Below are 23,110 nucleotides of genomic sequence, written 5' to 3'. Positions count from 1 at the left end.
ATCTCGCCTACTTATCAGATTATAGGGTCTACTCAATATAGAGAGAATTACATGATATTAAAAAGGGAATTTCAAACTTAAGGCCACAGTAGCAGAGTTGAAATAATTCTCCCATTCTGTTGCACTACTTCTGCGTAACATTTATGGGCAGCCCGATTAACAGGCGCTTCCAGGGACAATATAAATTACCTGGGACCAGTGGCGTAGCGTGGGGGGTGCTGAGGGGGCCACTGGCACCGGGCGCAACATTTAGGGGGGCGCATCCCACGCCCGCCATCCGCGGGGATCATAGTGTCCCTTTATTTTGATGATGCCCCGTCCAGCAGCCCGCCCGCCCGCACTTCTCTTCTTGGCTCCGTGACTGCTGCTTGGTGCAGGAAGAGTGGCTGACCGCTGAAGGTGTTACGTGCGGCCAGGGGGCGGGGCTGGTCGGACTCGTGGGTGAAGATGACAGTCTTGTGCATGTGCAGCACTGCTTCCGGAGTCTCCCCCTGCTATCCGGGCCGGCCGCCGACACACGCTGTTCCCTCCACTCCGGATCGCCTTCTCGAGTCGCCAGTTTTTGGACACAAAACAAGGTAAGTGATCTGCTGCCTGCCCCCGGGGGGGCCAGTAAAGTGGACATGGGAGGGGGTGAGGTGGGTCAGTGTAGGGGGTGTCAGTATAGGTGTCAGTGTAGGGGGGTTTCAGTGTATGGGGGGGTCAGTATAGGTCTCAGTGTAGGTGTTAGTGTATGGGGGGGGTGTCAGTGTAGGGGGGTCAGTGTAGGTGTCAGTGTAGGTGTCAGTGTATGGGGGGTGTCAGTGTATGGGGGGGTCAGTATAGGTCTCAGTGTAGGTGTCAGTGTATGGGGGGGGTCAGTATAGGTGTCAGTGTATGGGGGGGTCAGTGTATGGGGGGGGGTCAGTGTAGGTGTCAGCGTATGGGGGGGGGTGTCAGTGTAGGGGGGTCAGTGTAGGTGTCAGTGTATGGGGGGGGGGTGTCAGTGTAGGGCGGTCAGTGTAGGTGTCAGTGTAGGGGGGATGTCAGTGTAGGTGTCAGTGTATGGGGGTTGTCAGTGTATGGGGGGGTTAGTATAGGTCTCAGTGTAGGTGTCAGTGTATGGGGGGGGTCAGTGTAGGGGGGTCAGTATAGGTGTCAGTGTATGGGGGGGGTCAGTGTAGGGGGGATGTCAGTGTAGGTGTCAGTGTATGGGGGTTGTCAGTGTATGGGGGGGTCAGTATAGGTCTCAGTGTAGGTGTCAGTGTATGGGGGGGGTCAGTGTAGGGGGGTTAGTATAGGTGTCAGTGTAGGTGTCAGTGTAGTGTAGGGGGGGGGGGTCAGTGTAGGTGTCAGTGTATGGGGGGGTCAGTATAGGTCTCAGTGTAGGTGTCAGTGTATGGGGGGGTCAGTGTAGGGGAGGTCAGTGTGAGAATGTGGGGGGTCAGTGTCGGTGTCAGTGTAGGGGGGTCAGTGTAAAGGGGTCAATGTATGGGGGGCTCAGTGTATGGGGGGGTCAGTGTCGGTGTCAGTATAGGGGGATAAGTGTAGGGGTGTCAGTGTATGTGTCAGTGTAGGGGGGTGTCAGTGTATGAGGGGGTCAGTATAGGTGTCAGTGTATGGGGGGGTCAGTGTAGGTGTCAGTGTAGGGGGGGTCAGTGAAGGAGTCAGTGTAGGGGGGTGAGTGTAGTGGTCAGTGTAGGGGGGGGGGGTCAGTGAATGTGTCAGTGTAGGGGGTTCAGTGAAGGTGTCAGTGTAGGGGTCAGTATAGTAATTAGGCAGCTCCGTGTAGTGGTCAGGTAGGTCTGTGTAGGTGTCAGTATAGTAATCAGGTAGGTTAGTGTAGGAATAAGGTATGTCTCTGTAGTGGTCAGCTAGGTCAGAGTAGGTGTCAGTGTAGTGGCCTGTGTAGTGGTCTAGTAGGTTTGTGTAGGGGGCGCAAATTACTTGCATTGCCCCGGGCGCTGACAACCCACGCTACGCCACTGCCTGGGACAGGCTCCTATTTGCAGGGACTGTCCCAGGAAAAAAGGGACAGTTGGCAAGTATGGTACAACTCTACCACCTACGTTACAATAGAATGGGAGCGTTGTCACTAGTACACAGAAAGTCACAGAAGGGTTCCTGTGGAACCCCCATTAATAGCGCCAACATATCCAGCACCTTCCTCCACACTGCCCACCACGGCCCTGAGCTTCTCTGCAGACCAGCTCCTTCTCCTCTCTCCGGGATCTTCTGCTAATCAGATTACAGACCTGTTCCTGAATGCAATCTGCAGATTAATGTTCCTTAGCGCAGACTCCTGCACGGACAGAATGCTAAGTTCTACTGTAGAGCCAGGAGTGAAAAACTCTACATGCTGCTAGTCCTAAAATGCTGCTGACAGCCACTGGTCTACACTAATGACTGGGAACCAATAGGTGCGGTTCCCAATAATATGAACTGCTAATCACATTAACCACTTTACCACCGGAGGATTTTCCTGCTTTTCGTCCAGGCCACTTTTTGCAACTTGTCACTGTGCGACTTTAACTGACAACTGCGCGGTCATGCAACCCTGTACCCAAACAAAATTTACGTCCTTTTTTTCCCACAAACAGAGCTTCCTTTTGGTGGTATTTGATCACCTCTGCGCTTTTCATTTTTTGCGATATTTATAAAAAAATAGCCAAACTTTTGCGAAAAAATTGACATTTTCTACTATGACAGTTAAAAAATATCCAATATATTCAATTTTTGTCATATATTTAGGCCATAATGTATTTAGCTACATGTCTTTGACAAAAAAATCCTCAATGAGCGTATTTTTAACCGCTTTAAGACTGGAAGAATTTACCCCATTCCTGACAAGGCCATATTTTGCGATACGGCACTGCGTTACTTTAACGGACAATTGCGCGGTCATGCGACACTGTACCCAAATTAAATTTATGTCCTTTTTTCCCCCACAAATAGAGCTTTCTTTTGGTGGTATTTGATCACCTGCGTGATTTTAAATTTTTGAAAAAAAGAGCGACACTTTTGAAAAAAAAAAAAAACAATATTTTTTTACATTCTGATATGACATTCCCAAAAAAAATGTTAAAAATCAAAAAAAATTTTTTCAACATACATAAAAAACACCAAACATGATACAAAAAAAGAGCAACAATTTTGAAAAACTAACAATATTTTTCACATTTTTTTTATATGAAATTCCCCCCCATAAAAATGTAAAAATTAAAATTTTTTAACATTTTAGGCCAATTTGTTTTCTGCTACATGTTTTTGGTAAAAAAAAAAAAAATCACAATAAGCGTATTTTGATTGGTTTGCGCAAAAGTTATCGCGTTTACAAACTACGGGAAAGATTTGTCATTTTTATTGTTTATGTTTTTACTAGTAATGGTGGCGATCTGCGATTTTGTTTGCAGGACTGCGACATTGCGGCGGACAGATCGGACCCCTAACTGACATTTTTGACACTTTTGAGGGTACCAGTGACACTACTACAGTAATCAGTGCTATACATATGCACTGTTACTGTAATAATGACACTGGCAGGGAAGGGGTTAACTTTATTGGTGATGAAGGGGTTAAATGTATGCCTCATGCTTACTGACGTGTGTGGGGGGAGGGGATTGTGTGACACAGACACAGATCGCAGGTTCAGCTATGCTGAATCCTGTAATCTGTGACTGCCTGTCACATAGGAGATCCGCCCGCTTTGTTTACACAGACACAGCGGGAGTCGGGCCAGGGGAGGAGCGAGGAGTGATCACCGCCGCTCTTCCCCGATCATCGGGGATCGAATGAGAAAATCCGCCCACTTGTGTAAACAAAGCGGGCGGATCTCCTATGTGACAGGCAGTCACAGATTACAGGATTCAGCATAGCCTCCGGCGGAGAGGGGGTGTTGTCCAGTGACGTAGGTCTACGTCACTGGACGATAACGAGCCACTTTGCCGCAGTACCCTCCATGTGAGCGGTCGGCAAGTGGTTAAACCTAGCGGAGAATCCTGCTGCGGGATGACACCTTGTTTGTCCTCCCAGTGAAGTAGTGTAATGCTACTTCACTGATACAGCGGGAGCGAGCCTCCGGCGGCGCGCACGCGCCGCTGAGAGGGGGCAATGTCCAGCGACGTAGGTCTACGTCGCTGGACAATAACGAGCCGCTTTGCCGCAGTACCCTCAACGTGAGCGATCGGCAAGTGGTTAAATATGTGGCTTTGTTTACAAACAAAGCCGCCATCTTCACCTGTCACTGTGCCTTATACAGCCAATCACTGGGATAATTTCTTGCCAGCCGAATGAATCTTTGTAAACAAGGTGTGTGTGTGTACCTGCATACAGTACATTGCAGAGATGCTGGCGTCACTTCATCCATGCCGCGCTTTTCTACATCTTCCAGCTGTTGCAAAAATGACAGTTTGTAGAAAACAACACAGAGATCTCAGAGTTGCATTTCTATGGCAACACACTGCACAGCGCTCAGGATTTGCATGTATTACATTACAGGTTGCATCTGCATGGATGGATGAATAAAACCAAATGCAAATGAGGGAGTGATTAAAAACAAACACGTTTCAGTCTTGGCTGTAAAATACGCTGACATGAAGCTTTTCATTCCAAATGCTATTCAGTGTATAGCAGATAAAGAAAATGGCGCTTTTTTAGGTTGTGTGCTTCTCCTTGTCTTACCTTGTGGGCTGATTATGGGCAGACTGAACCTACGTGTGTGCAGGAATGTGTGTGGAAAATGTGCGTGACTGGCTGTGCACTGACAGATATTCTGAACGGCATCACAAGAAACCTACACAAACCATCCTGCACTACAGCACACAGCTTTGGTTGGTTGTACATGCATTGTGGTGTGCTCTGTTTCCCAAAAGTGGGGCAAGTGTTTTTTTTTTTTTTTTGTTCCCAAAGTAAACAGGCTGACTTAATGCAAAGCATTTTTTTGTTTACTTCCTCTTCTGTTGACCACACAGGAAGTGAGGGGCAATCACCCCAGTGTGGTCACGGACAACAACAGAAACCTTACATACTGTATATTAACTCTCCCTCATTTCCAATCTCTCACAAAAAACAGTTGTCCTATAAGCTTTCTCCGTTTATTGACCATACGTTAGTCATATATATAAACCAGGGGTCTTCAAACTACGGCCCTCCAGTTTTTCAGGAACTACAATTCCCATCATGCCTAGTCATGTCTGTGAATGTCAGAGTTTTGCAATGCCTCGTGGGATGTGTAGTTCCACAACAGCTGGAGGGCTGTAGTTTGAGGATCCCTGATATACGCTATATCAGTAATGGCAAACCTTGGCACCCCAGATGTTTTGGAACTAAATTTCGCATGATGCTCAACTACACTACAGAGTGCATGAGCATCATGGGAAATGTAGTTCCAAGACATCTGGGGTGCCAAGGTTCGCCATCACTGGCCTATATTATCAAAAGTATTGGGACACCTGCCTTTACATGCACATTAACTTTTATGGCATCCCAGTCTTAGTCCATAGGGTTCAATATTGAGTTGGCCCACCCTTTGCAGCTATAACAGCTTCAACTCTTCTGGGAAGGCTGTCCACAAGGTTTAGGAGTGTGTCTATGGGAATGTTTGACTATTCTTCCAGAAGCGCATTTGTGAAGTCAGGCACTGATGTTGGACAAGAAGGCCTGGCTCACAGTCTGTGCTCTAATTCATCCCAAAGGTGTTCTATCGGGTTGAGGTCAGGACTCAGGTTCCTCCTCCCCAAACTCGCTCATCCATGTCTTTATGGACCTTGTTTTGTGCACTGGTCCAAATCATTTGGTGGAGGGGGGTTATGGTGTGGGGTTGATTTTCAGGGGTTGGGCTTGGCCCCTTAGTTCCAGTGAAGGGAACTCTTAAAGCGGTAGTATACTCCGCCATTAAACTTCTATGATAAGGCTTACCTGTTGGTAAAATGAATATTTCCTAAACCTTCACAGTTTAGGAGATATTCCCCTTGCATGCAGCCGCTGACACCAGTGGCGCATGCGCTCTGAAGGTCCGGCGGACCTTCTGAGCTCTTTACCGTCTCCTTGCCGGAAAGTAACTCCCGAGCGCATGCGCGGGACTGACATCATCGCGGCTTCGGCCACTCACAGCGCCGGAGCTGCCGAACCCGGAAGAGACACTGAGGGAACATGACGGCTCCCTCAGCGGTGTCTGGGCGACCGTGTCAGGTCTTCGTTTTAAGGTAAGTATTTCATAATGAGCTAGTATGCGATGATGCATACTAGCTCATTATGCATTTCTCCTGCAGGGTTTTTTTTTTTTTTTTTGAGTATACAACCGCTTTAAGGCACCAGCATACCAAGACATTTGGCCCAATTTGGATGTTTTTATTTAGGGGTGTACTCACTTTTGTTGCCAGTGGTTTAGACACTAATGGCTGTGTGTTGACTTATTTTGAGGGACAGCAAATTTACACTGTTATACAAGCTGTACACTCACTACTTTACATTGTAGCAAAGTGTCATTTCTTCAGTGTTATCACATAAAAAGATATAATAAAGTATTTACACAAATGTGAGGGGTGTACTCTCTTTTGTGAGATACTGTACACAGTACATAGACTATGCACTAAGCATCATATTAAACTCTGCCCCTCTAGGTTGTGCACTGGTATGATGAGTAAAGTGGGACAACTTGTAATATGGAAGAAAGGGAATGCATTGACAAGATGGAGCCAAGTCGCCTCTGGGGAGTGTAGGCGCTCCTGTGGGGAACGTGCAGCCTCATCTGCATATTCTAATTGAAATGCTATCAGGTTTACCGCAAGAATGAGCAACACAAGGAAAGTTTCTGCTGATTCAAAGGCAAAAAGAGAGTTCGGTGGGCAAAGTTTATTCTGTACCGGGAGGAGGTGTGCGCAATATCCCCGGGCCGCACTAAATGAAAGGCGCTCAGCCATGTAACACTGATGAAGACGCAGTGAAACCTTAGCCTGGTTAATATTCCATCTGTCGGAATTGTATTCAGGGATAAATGGAGAGAAATAATATCAGACTTCAAGGGCTTTTTTCTTTTATGGAGACAGTGATCGTTGTTGCTGCCCCTTCAAAACTTGTGACTACATCCCTCCCACCAGGACCTCACCTGGTTAATATGCCCCTCCCACCAGGACCTCACCTGATTACTATTCCCCTCCCACCAGGACCTTACCTGGTTAATATGCCCCTCCCACCAGGACCTCACCTGATTACTATGCCCCTCCCACCAGGACCTCACCTGATTACTATTCCCCTCCCACCAGGACCTCACCTGATTAATATGCCCCTCCCACCAGGACCTCACTTGATTAATATTCCCCTCCCACCAGGACCTCACCTGATTAATATGCCCCCCTACCAGGACCTCACCTGATTACTATGCCCCTCCCACTAGGACCTCACCTGATTACTATTCCCCTCCCACCAGGACCTCACCTGATTACTATTCCCCTCCCACCAGGACCTCACCTGGTTAATATGCCCCTCCCACCAAGACCTCACCTGATTACTATACCCTTCCCACCAGGACCTCACCTGATTACTATTCCCCTCCCACCAGGACCTCACCTGATTAATATGCCCCTCCTACCAGGACCTCACCTGATTACTATGCCCCTCCCACCAGGACCTCACCTGATTACTATTCCCCTCCCACCAGGACCTCACCTGATTAATATGCCCCTCCTACCAGGACCTCACCTGATTACTATGCCCCTCCCACCAGGACCTCACCTGATTACTATTCCCCTCCCACCAGGACATCACCTGATTACAATGCCTCTCCCACTAGGACCTCACCTGATTACTATGCCCCTCCCACCAAGACCTCACCTGATTACTATTCCCCTCCCACCAGGACATCACCTGATTACAATGCCCCTCCCACTAGGACCTCACCTGATTACTATGCCCCTCCCACCAAGACCTCACCTGATTACTATTCCCCTCCCACCAAGACCTCACCTGATTACTATTCCCCTCCCACCAGGACCTCACCTGATTACTATTCCCCTCCCACAAGGACCTCACCTGATTACTATGCCCCTCCAACCAGGACCTCACCTGATTACTATGCCCCTCCCACCAGGACCTCACCTGATTACTATGCCCCTCCCACCAAGACCTCACCTGATTACTATGCCCCTCCCAACAGGTCCTCACCTGATTACTATGCTCCTCCCACCAGGACCTCACCTGATTACTATGCCCCTCCCACCAGGGACATGCGGTGAGGTCAGTGGCTGGTGAGGCACTGGCTGGTATCAGAGCCAGATACAACCCCCACATTATTTAGTGAATAAACCCCACATTAGGGGGCAGTCAATCAGATTCCCCCACACAAACAAGGGTCTGGAGTCTTTTGGACAGCAGATTATTATTATTTATTTATTTATTTATTTATTATTATTTATTTCTGCATTCTGTAACAGCCCTGTAAATGCTGAAATTTCACTGATCAAGTAGAGGGCTGGTACAGAATGCAGAAATAAAAAATAAAAATGACACTGTGCCCTATATAGCTACAGTCCTGATATTATTAAAATAAGTCCTTATGTTGGTTAAATCAGTAAACTATGAGAACTAATAAAAATGCCCTATATAATCTATATAATAAAAGAATAGAACCTGAACCATTCTCTGATTATATAGATTATATATGACACCTTCATCAGTTCTCATGGTTTACTATTTAACCAGCATAAGGACTTGTTTTAGCGTATGTAAACGGCGTTCAAACCACACATGTGAGGTACCTCCGCGACCGTTATTGCGAGAGAAATAATTCTAGCACTAAACCCCCTCCGTAACTCTAAACATGCAACCTGTAAACATGTTAAAGTGTCGCCTGTAGAGATTTTTAAGTACTGAAGTTTGGCGCCAGTCCACAAGTGTGCGCTATTTTAAAGTGTGACGTGTTAGGTATCTATTTACTCGGCGTAACATCATCTTTCACAATATATAATAAAATCAGGCTTTAGTGTTTTTTTTTATTCATGACAGTTTTTTTCCAAAAAAATGCGTTTGAAAAAAAGCTGCGCAAATACCCGTGACATAACGACCACCATTTTATTATATATATATATATATATATATATATTCCTGTTTTCACCTTACCCTGCTACTTTGCCTTCCTTCTGCTATGACCTTACCCTGCTACTTTGCTTCTTCCTGCTATGACCGTACCCTGCTACTTTGCTTCTTCCTGCTATGACCTTACCCTGCTACTATGCTTCTTCCTGCTATGACCTTACCCTGCTACTATGCTTCTTCCTGCTATGACCTTACCCTGCTACTTTGCTTCTTCCTGCTATGACCTTACCCTGCTACTATGCTTCTTCCTGCTATGACCTTACCCTGCTACTATGCTTCTTCCTGCTATGACCTTACCCTGCTACTATGCCTCTTCCTGCTATGACCTTACACTGCTACTATGCCTCTTCCTGCTATGACCTTACCCTGCTACTATGCTTCTTCCTGCTATGACCTTACCCTGCTACTATGCTTCTTCCTGCTATGACCTTACCCTGCTACTATGCCTCTTCCTGCTATGACCTTACCCTGCTACTATGCTTCTTCCTGCTATGACCTTACCCTGCTACTATGCTTCTTCCTGCTATGACCTTACCCTGCTACTATGCCTCTTCCTGCTATGACCTTACCCTGCTACTATGCTTCTTCCTGCTATGACCTTACCCTGCTACTATGCTTCTTCCTGCTATGACCTTACCCTGCTACTATGCCTCTTCCTGCTATGACCTTACCCTGCTACTATGCTTCTTCCTGCTATGACCTTACCCTGCTACTATGCTTCTTCCTGCTATGACCTTACCCTGCTACTATGCCTCTTCCTGCTATGACCTTACCCTGCTACTATGCCTCTTCCTGCTATGACCTTACCCTGCTACTGTGCCTCTTCCTGCTATGACCTTACCCTGCTACTATGCCTCTTCCTGCTATGACCTTACCCTGCTACTATGCCTCTTCCTGCTATGACCTTACCCTGCTACTATGCCTCTTCCTGCTATGACCTTACCCTGCTACTATGCCTCTTCCTGCTATGACCTTACCCTGCTACTATGCTTTTTCCTGCTATGACTTTACCTTGCTACTTTGCCTTCCTTCTGCTATGACCTTACCCTGCTACTATGCTTCTTCCTGCTATGACCTTACCCTGTTACTATGCCTCTTCCTGCTATGAACTTACCCTGCTACTATGCTTCTTCCTGCTATGACCTTACCCTGCTACTATGCTTCTTCCTGCTATGACCTTACCCTGCTACTATGCTTCTTCCTGCTATGACCTTACCCTGCTACTATGCTTCTTCCTGCTATGACCTTACCCTGCTACTATGCTTCTTCCTGCTATGACCTTACCCTGCTACTATGCTTCTTCCTGCTATGACCTTACTATGCTACCATGCCACATATGACCTTATCCCACTACTATAGCTCTTCCTGCTATGATCTTACCCCGCTACTATGCCTCTTGCCACCATTACCTTACCCTGCTACTACACCTCTTACCACCATGGCCTCACCCAGTTACTCTGCCTTTTCATACCATGAACTCACCCTATTACTTTGTCACCCCCCCCCCCCCACTACATCCTCACCTTGATACTATGTCTAGCCAAGGATGACCGCACCATAATACCATGTCCCTCCCAAAATGGCCCAACATGGCCAAACCCTGATTTTCAGGGTAGGTCATATTTTCGGGGAAACAACACCTAGGATGACCCCACCCTGTTACTATGTCCTCAGCAATATTTAAACGTGGGCACTTCCATTTGAATCAGAATGCCATGTACATATATAAAAACCATGATGCCCAATAAAATATTATTACAAAAATTATATCAATTTATTATTTATTTTTACATCCTGCTAGCTCAATTGAAGACTTCAAATCTATACATTTCCCAACATATCAGAATTCATTTGGAAAACATAGCCATTCTTTTGACATCTTTGATTCATAATGGTACCTAGAAGGACTAATAATGATGATAATGCTTTTGACAGATTGAAGAAGGGGGTACAGGGTCACATATTTGTCAATCTGTCATTGGGGTCTATAATTGTAGGGTTGAGAACCCTTGCACTAGATCTTAAAGGTGAGAAAATATTACTACAGGTGTAATGTAGTAATCAGGTCATATTCCAATAATCCTACTATGCCTTATGAATAATGGGAGTCTGTAAACACCTCAACCACAAGAACTTCCATCTGTAACCTTGGTAAGCACAGAAATAATGCACAGATGCCTTGGAATCCCTACTACAGCTCAATAAGGGTCATGGTTCAAGTACTATTAAGCTTAATCCTGTCCACCCACCTACCACTACAATCACTGGCTGCAGGTATAAAATAACTTTGAAGTACATTTATAGACATTCATGGAAAGGTGAAAAAGATATACAGAGACAACAGTATTTGGGCAAATTATTGGGTGGAAACAATTTTGTTACACACCTCTGGTTTCTTGTTCAGTAATCTTATGAGAGAATTTTGTAGTAACCATCTCCTCGGGCTGAAATGGATGGTAACATAAAGTAATGGGCTACATTTGGCTAAACATGTGACATCCTAAAACATGCTTATCTTAACCACTTTACCAAATGAAATTTACGTCCTTTTGTTCCCACAAACAGAGCTTTCTTTTGGTGGTATTTGATCACCTGTGGGATTTTTACTTTTTGCGCTATAAAAAAAAAGTGCGTAAATTTTGAAAAAATAACAATATTTTTCACATTTTTTTATATGAAATTCCCCCCCCAAAAAATGTAAAAATCGAATTTTTTTTTAATTTTTGGCCAATTTGTTTTTTGCTACCTATGTTTGGTAAAAAAATCACAATAAGCGTATTTTGATTGGTTTGCGCAAAAGTAATGGCGTTTACTAACTAAGGGAAAGATTTCTGTCATTTTTGGTGTTTTTTTTTTAACGAGTAGTGGCGGCAATCTGCGTTTTTTTGTTGCGGGACTGCGACATTGCGGCGGACAGATCGGACCCTTGACTGACATTTTTGACACTTTTGGGGGTACCAGTGACATTACTACAGTAATCAGTGCTATACATATGCACTGTTACTGTAAAAATGACACTGGCAGGGAAGGGGTTAATTTTATTGGAGAAGGAGGGGTTAATGTATGCCTGGTGCTACTAACGTGTGTGGGGGGAGGTGACTGAGTGACACAGGGACAGATCGCAGGTTCAGCTATGCTGAACCCTGCAATCTGTCACTGTCTGTCACTTAGGAGATCCGCCTGCTTTGTTTACACAAGTGGGCGGATCTCCAAACTCGATTCCCTGACGATCGGGGAATCACCGCCGCTCCTCCCCTGGCCCGACTCCCGCTGTGACTGAATACAGCGGGAGCGAGCCTCCGGCGGCGTGCGCGCGCCGCCCACAAGGGGAGGAGTCCAGCGACATAGGTCTACGTCGCTGGATGGGAACGAGCCACTTTGCCGCAGTAGAGCTCTAGTGAGCGGTCGGCAAGTGGTTAAACAAAGACCCCATTTGAGACAAAAGGTATAAAAAGGAGAGCACCAGGCCGATTGTTTGTGTCTAAAATATGATTAATTATTTGGAACATTACATAAAAAGCAGATGTGTTTCCTTGGATACAACAAACACCCCCCATCTTGTTGTAGAGTGCTCACAAAGTCTGCTTTAATCTCAGGTTAATAGAATAGAGCAAGATTCCTAAACACTCTACGACCGGATGAAGGTGGCCCTTGGATCACCTGAATCAAACTGGCTTTTGTAATAAATGCAGTATAAAATAAAACATATTCTGGACACAATCAGTATTGCACTCTTTTTTAGCCATACCGAGACAACAGCTGAGCCAAGGCTTCTGTTCTCTGGAGAGTCACCTTGAAAACCCCCACCATGTAAGACACTCAAGGTCCCCTAACTGAATCAAGAGATCCAGAGCTCCATATCTCCACTTTCCTATGTTGATCTAGTATGGTACTGTATCTACTGTATTGTATAAAGGCGCTTTTCCACTGCATGGTATGGCTCGGTTTGGCGCTTTTCCACTGCATGGTACCGCATGGTAAGGGTTAGAACAGTTCAGTATGGTTTGGTACAGCGGTGCTTTTCCACTACATGGTACGGCTCACTTAAACAGTACCACCTCGGTTGGGGTTCCAAGCAGGCCGTACCGATACCATATCCCACAATCCTTTGCATGCAGCATTGATTGTTTGTCACTACTAGCCACTGATTGGTCAGAGAATCGTTGTAATCCCACCCACTTAGTACTAATTACTACAACAGTGGAAAGGAAACCGAGCTGAGTAGAGCCTATACAGTGCTGAAAGGGGCCGACTCGTACCACGCATTGGAAAAGCAAACTGAGCCGAGCTGGGCAAGCAGTGCCGAGTGGAGCCGAGCCGGTACTTGCAGTGGAAAAGTGCCATATATGCCTTCCCCATTAACTAAATAATACGCATCATCAGGCTGATTTCTTAAATTTCATCGGGGATTTAGGAGGACACATCTCCTGACCAGAATTCTGACATATAGCATTAAACGACTTCACTGGGAGGACAAACAAGGTGCAGGATTCTCGGAAGAAAAACAGGCGCCGCTGAGTGTAGCATAAAAGTTTAATACATGAAATGATATAGCAACTCACATGGGAATTAGCTTGTGTCCATATTCCTAAATCGCTTCCTGTATTGGTATGTCCGCATGCCGACTGACCCGCAGCCGGGAGATGACGATGCAGGAAGGACTGTGAGGCATGCGGACATACCAATACAAGAAGCGATTTAGGAATATGGAAACAAGCTAATTCCCATGTGAGTTGCTATATCATTTCATGTATTAAATTTTTATGCTACACTCAGCGGCGCCTGTTTTTCTTCCTTGTTTGCCAGCGGGATTTCCGTCTTTTGCCTGCCAGAGCTGCCCTGAATCACATCAGCACCTGTAGAGCTTAGTCTCCAGCAGTCCCTGATCGTCTCAGCTTATCATCTGTGTTGGGTCCTTTCCCCTTGGCACAAGCGCCCAACACCCCTCCTGCCACAGCAGGATTCTCCGCTAGGTTTAATAAATTGCTAAACTCAGGAGCCAAGAGTGACAGTGTAACACCTTAATGGTTTGCATAGAGGATTGACAACAGTCATTATGGTGGTGCCATCAATTTTTGATAGACTTGATTTTTAAAGAACAAAACAAAGGTGCAATAGTTATTATTGAATTCTCAGTTAGTACCTGGTGATGACTGTGGTTGAGTTGCTTGTCTTCCACTAGCAATCGGATGGCGGCTTCCCATTTCTCAGGGGTTTGCTGGTCCCAGGCAGCCACCACGAAAACAGCTTGCTTTGAGGGGATCTGGACCTTGCGGGCTGTGTACACCGCCCCATCTGTGCCAACTTTAAAATCTGGATTGCTGGTTTCATACCAGATGCCCTGTGTTCCACTACTGCATCCATTGAATTTAACTGCAAAGACAAAAAAAAATAAAAATATGAAGGGTTATTATAAAATAAACAGGAGTGGAATCTAACAAGGGAATTTATTGGAGTCACAATTCTTAAAAGTTATATCCTTGTACGATCAAATTTATACCAAACAATAACAACCAGGAAGAAAATAAAATCCAATTTAGTGGGTTTATCAAATAGGAGTTGTGATAGTCTACAGTTATCTGAGCCCGTATCATAATCATCTTAAAGAGAAACTGTCATGTCTGGAGTTATGGAAGAATCTGAACATTCAGTCAATATATTGCTGTCCTGTGTAGGCTTACTTATGAAGAATGTATATTTACTTTTACTTAGCAGCACCTACTTTGACTGATCTTTAGGCTTGAGAGACATACGTGAGTAGATCTGAAGTCTGAGAGTTACCTGTCAAATGCCAGACTCTACACACCATTTCCAGTACCAAATAATGGAGCACTAAAGCTGTTTTTATTACTGTGACACAGTTATGCACTGTCAGGAGCTGGGAGACAGAAGGCCCCTTTCACACAGGTGGACCGTTCAGATCTGCCTGTCCGTTTTTTTGGCGGATCTGAACTGTCCCCCCATGCATCTCTATGGGGCATCGGATGTCAGCGGAGACATGTCCGCTGACATCCAATCCGATCCGATTCGTCAAATCTGGACGGATGGAAACCCTATTTTCCATCCGTCCAGCAGATCGGATGGGATGGGATGAGAACGGACCGACGGTCCATTCCCATCTGATTCCCCCATAGAGATGTATGGGGAACTGACAGCTGTATCTCCGCACACAGTGCAGAGAACAGCTGTCATTCTCCTGCTCAACGGGGGATCGGCGGATCGATCCCCCGCTGAGAAAAACGGAGTCTGTCCAACGGACAGTGTGTGTGAAAGAGCCCTAAGGCACTTTCAGGGCAGCAACTGTCAGACTTTGGATATTGCTATCCACTCTATGTTAGGCCTCTTTCACACGGAGCGGACCGTATTGCGGTCCGTATGTCCGCATATCATCCCATCCGTTTGCGGATGATATACGGACATAATGTATGTCTATGGGATTGCGGATGTCAGTGGATGACACCGCTGACATCCGATTTTGTGCCCTTTCCATTTTTTAAGCGGAAGAAAAATAGGGTTTTTTTTCCGTTCCAAAAAACGGAACAGAACTAAAAGGATGCAAATCGGATGTCAGCAGATGGTCATCCGCTGACATCCGCAATCCCATTGACATGCATTATGTCCGTATATCACCCGCAAACGGATGGGGTGATATACGGACATACGGAACGCCCGTGTGAAAGGGGCCTTAGACACCAGTGTTTGTGTCGTGCTAATTCTTTATCAAATGCAGGCTGTGATTTGCAGCAAACAAGTGATTCATCATGGATTAAAATATCAAACAGCGATCCCTGGACCTCCTTGTATCTTCCCATACATAATGACTATGATCCTTTAGTCAATTAAGAAGGCGTGTGTTTGTTAGATACACCTATTCTGTTCCCTACCCCCTCTTCCACAACGCCCTCACTCCATGTTTTCCTGATATATACGATTACACATTTTTAGCTACCCCTAGTTACCCTCTGACTCCAGATACTTGGGGGTAGGTGCAGTGTGGTGCGGCGGCAGTAAACACTTGCAGTAAACACTTGGAGTCCAGTTGCAGAGAACAGAACGTGTATTATTGTTAAAGTTCAGCAATTCACAACAAGCCCAGTAGAGAGGCACCTGACCGGGAACACTCACAAAATGCAACAGAAAAGTGTAGCAGGGCAGGTCTCAGATGTGCCAATAGCCTCTGTCATGAGGGGCAGAATGTGACCTGGCCAGTCCCTACCCAAATAGAGAGGTCTCCAGAAAGGATGGAACCTCTCGCTGCAGCTAATCACTGTCCCTGTCAGACAGGTGACCTGTCCCTACACTACCCACATGTAAAAAATGCTTGCAAGCCTGGCAGTCAGAGATTTAAATAGGCTCTGCCTGACCCCAGATGGCTGCCAGAGTCACATGAGGTGGCAGCATCCAATCAGATTCTCCAGTGACCAAGGAAACAATAGAGAAACCATGTTCCTCTTGACCAGTGTTGCCAACCATTAGTATTTTTACTGGCAGCCAGTAAATGCCAGTGACAAGAAAAGGTTGGCAGGTAAAAATATGGCTGTGATGCTTGGATCAGAACTGTGCATGCCAAGACCATCCGAGTGCTCGCTACAGTGTGCTCGGGTGCCACTTCCTGGGGGTGGGTCTAGCACAGGCAGTGCCTGAGCGTGTTGTGTGATGTCATGGTGCAAGGGAGCCAAGTGGAGCGGGCGGAGACTTGTGTGTGGGTCTGCGTGATGGGAGCAAGGCAAGCCGGGAGCAGGACTTTCAGTGCTGTTTGGACTGGAGTAGATTAAAAGGACCACCTGGCATGGACAGGGACTGTCACTGTGACTCAGGAGGGGACGTGTCGTGTCGGTGATCTGTGCTGCTCCACACTTCTGTCAAAGTCACTGAGAGTCAATTACATTCGTGTGTGGGCCCATTGTAATTTCTTGCCCTCCTGAGTCCTGTCTCTGAGCTACCTACTTACTATAATCGAAAATAAAATAAGAACATTTTCCCCTTAATAACTACTTTAAATCACATTGCTAATTACATATTGTACTTGTTTATAGGCTACATAAAGAAATTTGCATTTAAAAATAATTTTGTAACTTATGGAAATGCCAGTAAAAACTTGGCTGTGCAAGTACATTTTGGGTGTCATGTTAGTAAATTTCAGTCTGGTAGCTTGGCAAAATTGCTCCAACTCCAATGCCTCTGCGGTCAAGCGCCACCTACAGTGGACAAAAGAGGCTGCACCTGCATACATACTGAGTAACCTAAGATCACACCTAGGCCACCCCAAGCTGTCCTTTTACAATTTCAATTTTCAAACCCCTTTCCATCAATGCATACTATTAGGATAGCCCTTACTTATGTCATTGTTTGGTATCCTCCATGTCTAACCTATTGTAACTCCCCTTGTACATTGTACCTATTTTTCATTCTCTCCATTACACGCTACGCGTTTCTATTATTTTTTTCATACAAAAAGTTAATAAACAAAATAAGCAAAATATCAAATATCGCAAACAGAACCAGGACAAGGGGTGCGCCGGAGGGATGGTTGCCCTGGGCGCAATGGTTTACTGGGAGGAGGATCCTCTATGCTTGCACAAATGCTTAAATGAGGGAGGGGGGGGGGGCGCAGTTGGGCATACTTGCACTGGGCGCTGGATAACCTTGTCTTGGCACTGATCAAAAAAGGCAGTTGTCTGAAAATCTCAAATATGAGCAATCATAGCGATTAAAACCGAATCAATCTGTGTTCTGATTGGTTGTCTGGCACACACAAAGCTATAATTTTGAGTGATGAGGAGCTCTCTAAACCAAATGGAGGGTGTCTGGTTGTGTGATTTGACCAGTTTAGAAGCTGCAAATAATGGACTGAATGATCATAGTGACAGGTGTGTGGCTAAGAGACAAATGTACAATTTTGACCAACCACAGAAGAGACAGGGATGTACAGTATCTCACAAAAGTGAGTACACCCTTCACATTTTTGTAAATATTTTATTATATATTTTCATGTGACAACACTGAAGAAATGACACTTTGCGGGGGCCAAGACCATACAGCGGTTTAACAGGACAGGTTCCACTCAGAACAGGCCTCACCATGGTCGACCAAAGAAGTTGAGAGCAGCGTCATATCCAGAGGTTGTCTTTGGGAAATAGACATATAAGTGCTTCCACCATTGCTGCAGAAGTTGAAGGGGTGGGGGGTCAGCCTGTCAGTGCTCAGACCATACGCCGCACACTGTGTCTAATTTGTGAGGCAGAAACCAAGTGAGGAGTACAAAGACAAGTGTGTCTTGCCTACAGTCAAGCATGGTGGTGGGAGTGTTATGGTCTGGGGCAGCATGAGTGCTGCTGGCACTGGGGAGCTACAGTTCATCGAGGGAGCCATGAATGCCAACATGTACTGTGACATACTGAAGCAGAGCATGATCCCCTATCTTCGGAGACTGGGCCGCACAGCAGTATTCCAACATGATAACGACCCCAAACACACCTCCAAGTCAACCACTGCCTTGCTAAAGAAGCTGAGGGTAAAGGTAATAGACTGGCCAAGCATGTCTCCAGACCTAAACCCTATTGAGCATCTGTGGGGCTTCCTCAAATGGAAGGTGGAGGAGCGCAAGGTCTCTAACATCCACCAGCTCCGTGATGTCGTCAGTGGAAGAGAACTCCAGTGGCAACCTGTGAAGCTCTGGTGAACTCCATGCCCAAGAGGGTTAAGGCAGTGCTGGAAAATAATGGTGGCCACACAAAATATTGGCACTTTGGGCCCAATTTGGACATTTTAACTTAGGGGTGTACTCACTTTTGTTGCCAGTGGTTTAAACATTAATGGCTGTGTTGAGTTATTTTGAGGGGACAGCAAATTTACAATGTTATACAAGCTGTACACTCACTACTTTACATTGTAGCAAAGTGTCATTTCTTCAGTGTTGTCACATGAAAAGATAGAATAAAATATTTACACAAATGTGACGGGTGTACTCACTTTTGGGAAATACTGTATATGCTAGGGGGATTTTTGCTAGAATGGGGGATTGGGGAAGGGACTTGTGCTGGGGGTGTACTCACTTTTGGGAAATACTGTATATGCTAGGGGGATTTCTGCTAGAACGGGGGATTGGGGGGAGGGACTTGTGCTGGGGGTGTACTCACTTTTGGGAAATACTGTATATGCTAGGGGGATTTTTGCTAGAACAGGGGATTGGGGAAGGGACCTATGCTGGGGGTGTACTCACTTTTGGCAAATACTGTATATGCTAGGGGGATTTTTGCTAGAACGGGGGATTGGGGAAGGGACTTGTGCTGGGGGTGTACTCACTTTTGGGAAATACTGTATATGCTAGGGGGATTTTTGCTAGAACGGGGGATTGGGGGAGGGGATTTGTGCTGGGGGTGTACTCACTTTTGGGAAATACTGTATATGCTAGGGGGATTTTTGCTAGAACGGGGGATTGGGGGAAGGGACTTGTGCTGGGGGTGTACTCACTTTTGGGAAATACTGTATATGCTAGGGGGATTTTTGCTAGAACGGGGAATTGGGGGAAGGGACTTGTGCTGGGGGTGTACTCACTTTTGGGAAATACTGTATATGCTAGGGGGATTTTTGCTAGAACGGGGGATTGGGGAAGGGGACTTGTGCTGGGGTGTACTCACTTTTGGGAAATACTGTATATGCTAGGGGGATTTCTGCTAGAACGGGGGAATGGGGGAAGGGACTTGTGCTGGGGGTGTACTCACTTTTGGGAAATACTGTATATGCTAGGGGGATTTTTGCTAGAACGGGGGATTGGGAGAAGGGACTTGTGCTGGGGGTGTACTCACTTTTGGGAAATACTGTATATGCTAGGGGGATTTTTGCTAGAACGGAGGATAGGGGGAGGGGACTTGTGCTGGGGGTGTACTCACTTTTGGGAAATACTGTATATGCTAAGGGGATTTCTGCTAGAACGGGGGATTGGGGGAAGGGACTTGTGCTGGGGGTGTACTCACTTTTGGCAAATACTGTATATGCTAGGGGGATTTTTGCTAGAACGGGGGATTGGGGAAGGGACTTGTGCTGGGGGTGTACTCACTTTTGGGAAATACTGTATATGCTAGGGGGATTTTTGCTAGAACGGGGGATTGGGGGAGGGGATTTGTGCTGGGGGTGTACTCACTTTTGGGAAATACTGTATATGCTAGGGGGATTTTTGCTAGAACGGGGGATTGGGGGAAGGGACTTGTGCTGGAGGTGTACTCACTTTTGGGAAATACTGTATATGCTAGGGGGATTTTTGCTAGAACGGGGAATTGGGGGAAGGGACTTGTGCTGGGGGTGTACTCACTTTTGGGAAATACTGTATATGCTAGGGGGATTTTTGCTAGAACGGGGGATTGGGGAAGGGGACTTGTGCTGGGGTGTACTCACTTTTGGGAAATACTGTATATGCTAGGGGGATTTCTGCTAGAACGGGGGAATGGGGGAAGGGACTTGTGCTGGGGGTGTACTCACTTTTGGGAAATACTGTATATGCTAGGGGGATTTTTGCTAGAACGGGGGATTGGGAGAAGGGACTTGTGCTGGGGGTGTACTCACTTTTGGGAAATACTGTATATGCTAGGGGGATTTTTGCTAGAACGGAGGATAGGGGGAGGGGACTTGTGCTGGGGGTGTACTCACTTTTGGGAAATACTGTATATGCTAGGGGGATTTCTGCTAGAACGGGGGAATGGGGGAAGGGACTTGTGCTGGGGGTGTACTCACTTTTGGGAAATACTGTATATGCTAGGGGGATTTTTGCTAGAACGGGGGATTGGGAGAAGGGACTTGTGCTGGGGGTGTACTCACTTTTGTGAAATACTGTATATGCTAGGGGGATTTTTGCTAGAACGGGGGATTGGGGGAGGGGACTTGTGCTGGGGGTGTACTCACTTTTGGGAAATACTGTATATGCTAGGGGGATTTTTGCTAGAACGGGGGATTGGGGAGGGTACTTGTGCTGGGGGTGTACTCACTTTTGGGAAATACTGTATATGCCAGGGGGATTTTTGCTAGAACGGGGGATTGGGGGAGGGGACTTGTGCTGGGGTTGTACTCACTTTTGGGAAAAACTGTATATGCTAGGGGGATTTTTGCTAGGACGGGGGATTGGGGAGGGGTCTTGTGCTGGGGGTGTACTCACTTTTGGGATACTGTATATGCTAGGGGGATTTTTGCTAGAACGGGGGATTGGGGGGAAGGGACTTGTGCTGGGGGTGTACTCACTTTTGGGAAATACTGTATATGCTAGGGGGATTTTTGCTAGAATGGAGGATTGGGGGAGGGTACTTGTGCTGGGGGTGTACTCGCTTTTGGGAAATACTGTATATGCTAGGGGGATTTTTGCTAGAACGGGGGATTGGGGAGGGGTCTTGTGCTGGGGGTGTACTCACTTTTGGGATACTGTATATGCTAGGGGGATTTTTGCTAGAACGGGGGATTGGGGGGAAGGGACTTGTGCTGGGGGTGTACTCACTTTTGGGAAATACTGTATATGCTAGGGGGATTTTTGCTAGAATGGAGGATTGGGGGAGGGTACTTGTGCTGGGGGTGTACTCGCTTTTGGGAAATACTGTATGTGCTAGGGGGATTTTTGCTAGGACGGGGGATTGGGAGAAGGGACTTGTGCTGGGGGTGTACTCACTTTTGGGAAATACTGTATATGCTAGGGGGATTTTTGCTAGAACCTGGGATTGGGAGAAGGGACTTGTGCTGGGGGTGTACTCACTTTTGGGAAATACTGTATATGCTAGGGGGATTTTTGCTAGAACGGGGGATTGGGGGAGGGGACTTGTGCTGGGGGTGTACTCACTTTTGTGAAATACTATATATTGCCAACGTAAATAGACAAGGATAGCTCCTCTGCTTTCCTGATCATTTCATTACAATATCGGTGACAAGTGCTGTAGCGTCGCAGAGGATGGACGCTCCCTACATCCTGACAGTCTGGACCTAAAGCCGGAGAGCTACAATTAGTGGAGCCTTGGTACATTTTCCCCCTCCCCTCGTGGAGCAGCGGTGGTGGTGAAGGAAGGCTCCAGATGAATATTTATTAAATGCACATTAGGACACTCTCTATCTGCATGTGCGGATGGAAGTGTCAGCCGCTGCACTGTTATATCAGGAACGAGTGTCATTTTTCTCCCGCGGAAGCCGACAGGTAAAGTTACCCGGCATTTAGGAAAAACAGGAGAATTGAAGCAATTATCGGAGGAGGATTCGTGTCTCTGCAATTTCTCTGTCAGGTCCTCTATGATTTAATTACTATTTATTCAGAAGGAAAACCAACCAAAAAGCAGATTAATTTCTGACTGCGTTGTCTCCTACCCCACCCACTCAGCCGCCACCTTGATTTCCCTTTAGGTTTGTATGAAATGACTCCCCTGGCGTCTCCTCAGAGGCCCTCTGCTTTTTTCACCTCTGCAATTAAACTGCCAGCTCCCATAGGGCACCGCGACTGCCTGCGGCCTGCAGATGTGCTGCCTGTGAAGGCGCGCTGTGCTGACTGTCTATGTAAGCCTAGGAGAAAATGTGCTATCTATGGGTCAGTTATCAGCTCCAACACAACAGCACATTCCAGTGACTTTATTTACACACTAATAATATATATAATGTACATTCAAAGAGCAACCCAAGGTGCTAAACACCGTAGCTCTGCTAAAGTACGGGCTATTTTTTTATTTTTCTTGTAATCCCATGCAGTCAGATTCAGCAACCTTTTTCTATTTTGCTTTTGCATGGAACTGCAGCTTCTCCTCACATGATTCTGCACTGTGCAGCAGGGGCGTAACTACAGGGGTTGCAATCGCAACCGGGCCCCATGCTCAAGGGGGCCCATGTGGCTCCCCTGTACACCTGAATAGGAGGGGCGGTGGGGGCAGCATGTAGAGAAATCACTGTCCTCCTTTTTTCCTTCTGTAGCTGCAGGAGGAAAATGGAGATTGGTTCCTCTGTACGCTGCCCCCGCCGCCCCTCCTATCCAGTATACTTGTGTTCTGCTGTCTCTGGGCCCCTGTGTGCTCCCCTGGTCCCCTCC

General features: G+C 46.5%; 1 protein-coding gene across 1 annotated transcript in view; it reads right to left on the bottom strand.

Moving 5' to 3' along the window:
- The window catches only part of CDH4 (cadherin 4), a 1,089,940-nt gene that overhangs the window by 284,589 nt on the left and 782,241 nt on the right, over positions 1-23,110 (bottom strand). Inside the window, exon 3 of the mRNA XM_082271591.1 lies at positions 14,213-14,442. Within this exon, the coding sequence (XP_082127717.1) occupies positions 14,213-14,442 (230 nt within the window). The remainder of the gene's footprint in view (positions 1-14,212; positions 14,443-23,110) is intronic.

The sequence above is a fragment of the Pelophylax lessonae genome (assembly GCF_965119305.1).
Source record: "Pelophylax lessonae genome assembly, chromosome: 11".
Taxonomy (NCBI): domain Eukaryota; kingdom Metazoa; phylum Chordata; class Amphibia; order Anura; family Ranidae; genus Pelophylax; species Pelophylax lessonae.
The sequence above is the reverse complement of the archived record's forward strand: the minus strand, read 5'-3'. Positions and strand labels throughout refer to the sequence as shown.